We start from the raw sequence: 10967 nt of genomic DNA, 5'->3' as shown, positions 1-10967 counted from the left end.
TTGTAATAAAAACAGAATTGTTGTAGTGAAAAGTAACACGAAAGAACGAGCGAGAGAAAGTACTGGGATATGTGAAAACGAATGTCCTTTTTTATTCGAATTATATCTTGAGCGCTAAGGAGAATTGTGGAAAGGGGAGGAGTTACAAAAAAGCGACAACCGTGATACATAAATAAAATAACGTATGCCAGTGGCGCGTTTGCTTTCAATATGCAGTCTATTTTTTTCCTTTCTTAATTTATACATTAGAGCATTGGATGTTTCACACCCAAGAGGTTACAAAATTCATATAAAAACTTTATTTTTTATACATTGAGACGAATGTCGTGCTAAAAATCGGACAACGAAGGAATTTTCGAAAGATTATTGAAATCGATGTCAAATAATTTTCCTTTTGTCATGTGTTCAAGCAGGTTGATAAGTATGCGTTCACGATCGGATTAACATTACACTATATTTTTGTACATAATTCTATATTTTTCATCAAGTATTTTTTAAAAGATGATATTCCAGTGAATTTGACATAGGAAGAACATTTTTCTACTTAGTTTAAAAAAAAAATGCAGAATGATGAAGCATGTAGGTGAAGTTGCTTGAGATCGTTTGGTATCGCAATATTGTACATTTACAGTTTCCATTATATTAATGATTTATATACATTTTTTTAATACACTGATTTCAATAATTTTATTGGAGATTTTTTTCAATTTTCGCAACTTTAACGCTATCAGTGATGTGCATGCCGGAAAGAAAAATTTATTAGTAACCTTAAATGTCTAAAGACATTTATTTTTCGACTGTTACGTATTTTTAATTCCGCGTTAAAGACACAAGTTTTTAAAACAACTCCGCAGAAAATCAATGTTGTCCAATTATTATTTACATAATTATACGTAGAAGCCGCGCAAAGATTTCCTACCGTACTCAGTGAAATAAAATATGTTGCAGTGTGATTTATTTCTCTTATGTTATAACGATGCGCTGTTAAAATTCACCTCATTTATTCAAATGTCAATTTTAATAAAAAAAAAAAAAAAAAAAAAAAACAATGCGTTGGAAATTTATTGATTTATAGTATTTAAATTTTTTCAAACACGTCTGGGAACCGAAAAACTTTGAAAAATATATTTTTACTTTCTGAAGTTCCTTTTTCGCAAGTATTTTATAATTTAATTAAAAATCCACACTGCCCTATTAAATTACAATCCCGACGCAATTTGACAATTACCTTGGATTCAACAAAATTATTTACAAGTTAGTGATAAAATTGAAAGTAGTCACAATATACTCATTCATTACACACTTACATTGACATATGTTTAATGGCATAAATCAAGTCTAACAATATTTTTAAGTCTGATATATGTTAGTAAAAAGGTGACTTTTTACTGTCTCAAAAAACAACAATTTTTATTTATAAAATTTTTAATAATATATTGTAATAATATATGGTAATATTTTAACAATAACAGAAGAAAGTTCTATCAGTAGTAATTTGTTTATTCAGCCAATATAAGGTTTCATCTGCTCCGTATAATTTTCAATCTTTTCAACAGTTCAACCAAGCCAGGTCAAATATAATTCGTATTTATAAATTTAAATCAATTTCTCAACATTGTGAATGAAAAAGATTCAAGTTTAAAAAGGAGAAAAATTAAAACATGCCTTTTACATTTTTCGGAGAATTTTCTTCTAAATAAGATCTCTCGTACAAACTAGAGTCCGAGTTCTGGAGCGTTGTATCATTAAAATGAAAATTGCACGTAAAAGGATTGAAGCGCGCACACGCAACGAAAAGATGCGACGTCCCAGTCTGAAAAATTGCACACACGGATGCAGAACGCTGTCCAACTTCAGCTTCGACTTTTCATATGCATTATATATAGAGACGTGCTCGTAACTGCGACTTAAAAGCTCCGTGCGGGCGTCTTTTCTTTGACTACATACAAGTACACTCATACAAAAACAGTTATAATAAAAATAATGATATTGATAATAATTTCGACAAAAAATGCCACTGGTATAATCTTTAAATGTTTGTTTGGAAACTACAATTACTGCAGAAACTGAAAAAACGAAAGATTCAATTTTACAGTGAACACGATGCACTCCGCAAAATTGCATAGCAGCAGCAGTAGGCCTTTGTGTTATTTCGTATATCGAAATAAGAGGGATGTCAGTTTATAAATAGCTTCCTTACGTAATCAAATAAAAGGCGCGTTTTGATTCCTTGCAATAAGAGCGAAGAAATATCGCATATGAAAAACTTTTAACAAATTTTCGTCCCACCTCGCACTCGGCGACTTTGAAAACAGGGACATCGAATTACAGACAGTAGTTACACCTTGACATTCTCGGCATTTTCTACTGTATGTCTTGTGTTATTTATAATTGCTCTACCTTTGTCTTTCAAGAACACGTATGATTTTTTTTAATCTTCTACTTACGTGAAACGCGTGTAGTCCTTTCATTTTTTTTTGAGTTGCAAATGCAGAATCAAAACAAATTCTAGACGCGTATACAACTCGGAATCGAATTTCGTGTGAATCCGAGTAAGACCGAAGTCCAGCGAAGAATCCGGAAAAAGTTTATTCGAATAGATTGATTCTTTTCACAGGCAAACACCTTTCGTACCTTCAAAAAATCGATCGCAAACATGTATACAGAGAGAGATAGAGAGAGAGAGAGAGAGAGAGAGAGAGACGCACAAAAGAGAATCCAATCTCTCACGCGTCCTCCTTGGTGCGGTTGAGCAGATAGTCCAAATCGTGGGATATCCTGTCGAGCATTCCGTTGGTGTTAAGCGTTTGATCTGGCAGCTGCTCAACAACGATTTCGTGCTGCCGACCGACCTTCAGCAACACGTCCTCGCCGTCTGGTTGTTTGCGCTGTTCCATCGTGTTGGCGATGTCGGGCATCGTCGTGGATTGGCTCGTCACTGTCGTTCCGCACGAAATCTTCTGCTGCGCCTCGACTAGGGGAGCAACCACGAGAATAGGGTGCGGATGTTCCGCGTCGCCGTTTATCGCAAGGGTCACGTCCGGCATGGTCAGGCAGGTCTCGATTTGGGCGCTGCACAGGAGACTCGTTGGGCAGTCCGAAGTTTGTTGAGGAGGAAGACGTTGGTGGGCTTGGAGCAGGTGTTGCTGCTGCTGCTGCTGAAGGTGATGTAAGTCTGGGGTCGTCGGAAGGTTCGACAGGGTCACGAGCTCTTTGTATGGTTGCTGAAACGAGGCATAAGATTTTTTGATAGCAGGTTAATCTTAATGCAAATCAAATTCAAAGTTTTTAGAGAAGTAAAATAATATATCTGTATTTTGTATTACTCTTATTGAAGTGAAATAAAAAAAAGAGCTCAGTGAGAAAACTTCCGTACCAAAAGGCATAAAAGCTCGTAATAGAAAAAGTAGGCTCTGGGGAATCTGACCAACTTCAGGAGTGACTACTGCACGTATATTTATAACTCTAAACTATTTTGTTCGTTTCACGAAAAACAATTCTAAATTCCGAAACAGCAAAAGTCAGCGGTGCCGAGGCCAGGAGTCATAGCATTCTTTTAAGGGAACAAATTCAGATTAAACGAGATTCTGTTTAACGAAATTTATCAAATTTCTTTCGTGCGTAAAAAAAGTTTGGCGTTGCGAGAAAATTTTCTGGCAGGCGTGACCTCGACGCGTTTGAAACGTGCGAGACAAATCGGACGCAACTTTTGACGCTCTCTGTGGTTTTAGGACTTGGCTAACTTTTTTCGTCGGCGTTAGACTTATCTATTGAGGGAAAAAAATATGATACTCAGCTAAGTGGGTCGATTCTCTTAAAGTTAAAATTAGTTATAGGCAAGCTTTTGAAAGTTGCGCGGACATTACCATAATATTGTCAACATGAAGTATAGGCAGCCCGGCATTTTCGATAATAAACTTTCTCATCGACAGGCGTTATCGCGCGTCCGGTTTGAAATTCAAATTTTCTTTTTGAGATAAATCCACACTTCATTATCGCAATAGGTATATCGACAAGTTATTGAAAACAAGCGGTATGGATTAGCAGCGAGTAATAAAGCGAATTATCGCCTAATTGAAAAACTTTCAAAGGCAGTCTTAAGAAGTTCGTAGAACTTTGCATAATCTTTTTTAAGTCAGCCAGCACTTTCAAACTTGTCGAATTTCGAGATTCGAGTTTGCACGTAATTTCTCGCCCTGTCGCACACAGGCTCGCTAGCTGGCGATTGCTTTTTTTAAAACTTTACTTTTAACCAGTTAATTTCTGATCCACTTTTTGACGGCAACTCCACGACAATCTACATAATAAATAAAGGATCGACGAGTAAATTTGCCGGTCGGTAAACCAATAATACATTATTTCTTTAGTTCGCTTTATTCATAGTACTCAAAATCATCTTTGCTACACGCCTAAAACTCTTTGATCTTACAAACGCTAACCTCACGAAAACAGGATGCGAAATGCAAAAACCCCTTGGGCGTGTAATCATCGCACCCCCGCGCGCACACGTACCGCAGAGCTCCTCGAAGCAGCCGTTGCCATAAATACGCGGCGCGCGTCTTTGAAAGTTTTTCAATCTCCCTCAAGACTCGCTCGCTGCAGCTCCAGAGAGTGATGCCTTCGCTTTGTCTCGCTTATACACACTAGCTCTCGGCTGTCCTAATACACTCGCACCTATCGTCGACTTGGTGTTCCAGCTTACCATACCTGCCCGTGTATACTTTGAATTTTTAGGGCGTACATTTTTCTCTTCTGCAGAGACAGAGCGCCGTGCGCTGCGGTAGGTACACGCGTATATATAATGTGCGCTTGTCTAGGCGGCGGACGTGCGAGCGCGAATTTCCGCAAGACACAGTGACTTTGCAGTCGAGGGAAATTATTCCTGATGTCGACTCGTCGCCCCTTTTCTTTCCGGCGTCTCCAAAAGTAACTATAATTTAGCGGATAGCGCTTTTGTTGGGAATTTACGGTAGAACCCCAACTGTCAAGTGGACTTTTGTCATTTTCGCCCCTGACAATGGAGCGCCTATATTATTAATATGGCATACAAAGCCCTAACTATACCTATAAATTGCGCGATAGTATTATGTTAATCAAATAAACGCTTAATTGAATCGGCTGCACGCCGTGCAAGCAATTACCACAATATATTATGTATCATCAGCGTACACATTTACACACTAAGTATATGGAAAACAACATCAAGCAGCGGTATAATATGTATACGACATTATTTTAACAGTATTCGCGCAGAAAGAGCATCAAACGGAGCGCGGCATACGCTCTGCTTGTTATAAATCGCATTATCTCGCTGGAGAGAACGCGCGGAACGCGGAGCATTAAGAGACGCGCACTCTTCTTTGAGTGAGATCGCGCGCCGGAAAAAAGTTTGCCTCCTTATGTACTTACTTATGCCGCACCTTCGTAGAAAAGCAAAAGTTTTATTGCAGCTCTACGGAGCTGGGACATAACTAATAATTACTGCGACGAGCGAGTTTCTCCGCGGGAGAGCATAAAAACAACCACCGCCAGCAACTGTACAATTTCGAAGATTCGGCCGCACGAGTTGTACCCCCGTAGATTGGCAATGCAACGACGATTTCCTTCCTCTCGAGCGTATGAGATACGTTGAAAGTTCGAGAGGCAAATCGAGAAGGAAAGCGAGGGAAAAAATTCACGAATAGCGCGCCACAGTAGAAGCGAACCGAGTTTGGTCAGACGTGCCCGCAGCCCCATCCATACGGGAGAAAGTCATTAAAAGGGGCATTCCGTTAAGCCTCTCCGCGTGTAGTAAAAAGCTCGAGCTCTCTTATACGCTCTACATCTCCGGCAAGGTAATCCCTCACGTGGCGGGGCGAAACTCGGCGCCACGTGCGGGGGCCATCGCTCACCGTGCAGTGCTGCTGGCTCGTCGTCGTTGCCGCCGCCGCCGTCGTCGTCGTCGTCGTCGTCTGGCTGTTGGCGGCAAAGTTCCTCGGCAATACGAAGCTGCTCTTCTCAGCCGGTTCGTACCTGCGCTGCTGCAGCCGCCTGCGCGGACTCAGCCGGCTGTAATTCTCGAGATGGATGTCGTCGACGTGGTGTATCTGGATCTCGGGGCCAACGATACCAGCAGAGACTGCAGCGGCGTAAGCGCCAGCCGCGGCCTCGTTCACGTACTCGCGCGCGTCGATGCCCACTGCGACGCCTCGGGCCTCCGGATAGACGGCCACCGGCTCACAGAGAAGTAGCGTCGTGCCGCTTGGTAAGGTCGTGCTGGTGTTGCAGGCTGCTAAGCCTGGACCTGACGAACACGAGGACAGCTCTTTTTCGAACTCCCGCTCTTTCGAGCGACCTGAAAATTGAGAGATTTTTTTTTTCATTTTAATTATTTAATCTCGTTTACAGTATAGCAGCTGGCGTGCTTGATGTTTCCAGTGTACCTGTACGTCGAGCAATTATTCTTTTATATGTTTGATGCTCGACGCTACCGCTGTATTCTGATCTTTTTCAATATGCCGGTAATTCGAGTAGCCTTTTGATTCGTTAAACCGATGCTCGACTTCTATGCGCTTCGAATTTTCGTAATTGAACTCGGCATCGAAATCATCGCTTGTAAACGATGCCTCTCCGTTGACTTTTTATAAAAAGTGCTTCGTGCAATTGTTGCAAAATTTGCCTGGCAGCCGCAACTAAATGATTTCAAGTTTTTCTAAAAAGCTCTTCAACTAAACTATATTTGCAACGCCCTCAAATTAATAGCATGTTAATACGCGCATAAATAAGTTCGCAAGTGACATTAAACTCGGGCGAATTAAAAAGCCTTTGCAATGTAAATCCAAATTCAATTTGAGAGTTAGCGTACGTTAGACTCACGCGCGTTACAGAGTTGCGCTACTTTGAGTGTCGAAGTTAGTTTTGGGAAATTATACATTCAGATATTTTGTTCGATATAATTTCACTGAATATAGCTCGTGATAAATTATACATATTATTTCAACGAGTAATTCAATACATGCTCATTGCCTGTACTGTTTTGATCCGGAATCGGGTAATTGAATGCATGTCCTGTTTCTGTGGAGTTCAGAGAATTATTCGCCTGGGGGCGTCTCCCTCGCAATGCTTTCGCGGGGGAATCAATTAAAAACTCGCGATAAGTTGAATAATGGGCTCCAGTCGGAAAGTTTTAATAACGAAAGTTGCTGTTTTGAATGGTGTCCTCTGTTTTTCCAAGAATCCTTATGCGTTGCGCATGTATACGCTCGCGCTCCATTCATTTTCCAATCCCCAGGTTTGTTTGAGCTTTTGGATTCAATGGCAGTCCCCCGGAGGATCGATTCTGCTCTCTGGGACTGCATCAGACAATACTCGCCCGTTGAATTCGCGGAAATGCGCAATCAGTCGCGATATCGATGCTAATAATCATTCGCTCGATGATGAAAGTAATTTAGCATTGATTTCGACTCGAATTCAGTCCTATAGCAGCGAGGGAGGGACTGTCAGTGATATTCATTATCTAGATGAAAAAATCGCTCACGCGTTTATCCGGTTATCGGTCGTTATTTCATCGATATCGAGGAACTTTAAATTCGATATTATTACCAGCGAAGCTTTACAGATAAGCTCGGCGAGCGTGTATGTGCGCGCGTGAAAAAAGGGTTCATTAACGTTTACAATAATCAAAGCAGAAAGCTAATTGCGCGGACTAATTGAAATATTAATTTAACGCGGCGATGCAGCAAGCGCGCGCTTGCGCTAAATAAAAAAGAAATTTCACTTTCCCAATTAAAATTAAAATTTAATTGACCCGAATGAATTAACGGGGGATACGCGCTGTGTACGTGTATATGCGCCGAGGTTGCAGCAGAAGACGTCGGAAAAGGCAAACAGTAAATGAAAACTGTACACACCTTTAGTCGGCTCAGAAGCGCACTCGTCGTCAGATTCCGCCTGACGTTTTAATTTGTGAAGAACCGGGGCGACGACCAACACCTCGCCGCTCATCACGTACATCGCTAGAATTATAAATCCCTGGAAAAGAGAAATGCGTTAACATTCTTAGTATATTTATGCCCTTATATTTTTATGCTCCACCGCGTTATTCTCGCCGGGAGTAAACGCTTGAAGATATACTTCTGCGGACGCGGGCAAAGTTTTATCTTTATCTTCTCAAGCTCTAGGTAAATAAAGACAAAACTGCAACGCGCGGCGGGCTAGGTCACGAAATAACGGCATCTGCCCTGCCGCTCGGCTAAAATATTTATGTATACGCGCAAAGGCAACGCGAAAAGAGCGTGAAGCGTGATGCTGGATGAAAATTTAATTCATTCTTATTTCGACAAGCGCATAAATCATACCTCTATCTCTAAGTTTTTTCAATCGCCATCGGCGTTCGCGGATTTTCATTTTGATTTTATTCGGTTTTTCATATACTACGTCGCGCGCATATCGACAGACGATATTGATTGCCGATACTAATTTTTTTATACTCTATTTATATAAGCGAACTCGGTTTAACTAGAAAAAAAAAATATACATATGAGAGTTTTTACACGAAAGCTTTTAACGATTTGAACTTTTAATTACACCTTGGATGAAATAATATTTATACCGTGGAAGATGCCACAATATATGGTTAGCTGAAGTATTCAGTAAACAGTATCGAAGTGAAAACGTGATTTATTAAAAGTCAAGTAATTTATAAAGCTTTTGGCGACAGCTTATAAAAATTTTAAATTGATGAGTGTAATTGTCGCTTTTTATTTTCGTACACGCGGGCAGAATTGATAACCCTCGGCGTGCGCTCCCCCGCGTGTATAAGAGGATCGAAAGTTTTACTTACTAAAAGAGCTGACTGAAACGCGAAAACGTAATGATAAATGATCGACGACGAGTTGACGTAGAAGACTGAAGACACCTCCATTGCCACAATACCAAAAATAACGATCGCCGAGCGATGCAACATTCTTACTCTGTAGGGCAGAAAAATAACGAGTGTCGTTACACATGCATATTTCATATGAAAATATCGTTGATTATCCATCGCTAAGATTGACGGCTTTGCGCGAGGATGAGAATCAAATGTTCCATCATGATCAGACTCATATCATCAGATAAATATGGTTTTCACGAGAAAGTTCCGGCGAGGTCGAAAGTACGCGCGAGAGCACACCAACTCTCGATGGTACTCGTTCTCTCCTCGGCTCTAGCGAGTTAATAAGATTAAAAATTATATCAATCAAAAACTTTTCGTATTTTATGCGATAGCCGCGCTCGCGAGCGGCAAACTTTTTAAACCGATTATTTTGCTAAATACTTTCGCCACTATTATCTCACTCGGTTTCTCCAGAGAAAGAGAATAAGGGACTCGAGTATATCCCGAGCCAAATTAAATTCTTATTGTCTAAATGCGACTTGATGCTTTTGCTCACCCTGCAGCGACCATATAATTGATGCGATTCGCTTTATATACCCGTATATACAGTTGAATCATAACGATGCATAAATGATGAATGACAGTCACCTTTGTTGAATAACATCTTTCTTCGTAAATTTGTATAATAAAGGCCTAGTCTTATGAATTACAGCTATGTACAGTAGCAAAAACGTGAGTAACAACGTTATCGAACATATGACGAATATATTGTAGACCCCGGTGTCGAAGACCAGCCACCAGGACTCGTGCTTCCAACCGATGGTTTTCCGCGTTAATTCGGTCGTGAGTAGAGCCAGGATCGGGACTCCTGCATAAAAACAAAACAAAGAATCACGCACACTTTTAAAGTAAACCTGACGAATGAATGAGCACGGAAATTAATTAACGCTGCGCCAGCGAGCATCGGCGAATATTTCAGATCGATAATGCTAATTAGCCTCGCTCGCTCGCGCATCTCGCACGTTTTCATTTTCTTTTCGCATGTATCCACGCTGCTAGCTGTAGTTGTATGAGCTTGGTTATCTTTATAGCCCGCAAGTTCGGGCAAGTTTCGTGTCGTACCGGTAATGACGGCCACAACGGTCGGCTGAAGTTGTTGACTTGGATGGATATTGGAGAGTTCAGCGTAGATAATTAGCGCCTGCGATATCGGCGAGGAGGTGCCGATCAGGAGAAAAGCTTCCAAGCACATGGCCACTACGGACAGGCTATCCTGCAAACAAACAAAGTTCCAGAGATATACTTTGCCCGTTATACCCCGACGAAATGATATCCGATTCGGATATGGCCTCGCCAATAACGTATACGCGGATTTCGAAATTGGAAAATTCAGTGAATCGTCGCTGGTAGGAGGGAAAAAAAAAAAGAAAAGGGATGAGCTTTATGTAGGGTTATTCCGATATTATGCATGAATTACCTCTGCAATCTCGATGTGGACCGCGTAAATGAAAGTCGCCATCGCGGCGATGACGGCGACGCAGCACTGTATTTTTAAAAAATTCAGCCACGTCCGGTTCCTCCACCAGAACGCTGTTAGCACCAGCATCGAAACCAGACACTGCAGCAGACAGCTGCTGCAGCCCAATATCACGACGAAATTCGTTTGATCGTTTTTCGCCAGAACGACCTGAAAACGAGAAGCAATAATCCGCTTATTCATTGATGCTGGGATATACTACACAGCGCTGGCTCCATATATGCATATCCTTTGCAAATGCCAATCGTTGCCGCCGCTATCTCTGGCGTGATTTTTGTCCGTGTATTTTTTGTGTTTGTTGCTTTGCTTTCGGAAAGTTTGAATGGCAATAATGGCTTGTTTATAGTCGACGGTTCTGTCGACGGATATTCGATTGTTGTCCATTGAATTAAATGCAAATTTTTTAATCAAGCACCATAATAGCTATAAACCATTTAACGATCGAGCTAAAACGCAATCGACGGGAGTTGATACACTCAAGTAAAACAAGAAGAAAAAACTACTTCCGAACAAACCAACTTCTCACGTAGCAAGCATTTAATCTAATTCGGAGCTCGCTCGGCACGTGCTCCAAAA

The 10967-nt window shown here is 41.0% G+C and overlaps 1 protein-coding gene across 4 annotated transcripts in view; it reads right to left on the bottom strand.

Annotated features, from left to right (window-relative positions):
• Positions 1–198: 198 nt before the first annotated feature.
• The window catches only part of LOC100123035, an 84456-nt gene continuing 73687 nt past the window's right edge, over positions 199–10967 (bottom strand). For all 4 annotated transcript variants that reach the window (XM_031931910.2, XM_031931909.2, XM_031931907.2 and 1 more), the window contains 7 exons: positions 10332–10541; positions 9977–10127; positions 9503–9722; positions 8822–8951; positions 7890–8010; positions 5892–6334; positions 199–3224 (listed from right to left, as the gene is read on the bottom strand). In XM_031931910.2, the coding sequence (XP_031787770.1) occupies positions 2727–3224; positions 5892–6334; positions 7890–8010; positions 8822–8951; positions 9503–9722; positions 9977–10127; positions 10332–10541 (1773 nt within the window). In that variant the 3' untranslated portion in view covers positions 199–2726. The remainder of the gene's footprint in view (positions 3225–5891; positions 6335–7889; positions 8011–8821; positions 8952–9502; positions 9723–9976; positions 10128–10331; positions 10542–10967) is intronic.

This window comes from Nasonia vitripennis, chromosome 5, assembly GCF_009193385.2.
Source record: "Nasonia vitripennis strain AsymCx chromosome 5, Nvit_psr_1.1, whole genome shotgun sequence".
In the NCBI taxonomy this organism is placed as follows: domain Eukaryota; kingdom Metazoa; phylum Arthropoda; class Insecta; order Hymenoptera; family Pteromalidae; genus Nasonia; species Nasonia vitripennis.
Note: the sequence above shows the minus strand (reverse complement) of the source record. Positions and strands in the feature narration are given on the sequence as shown.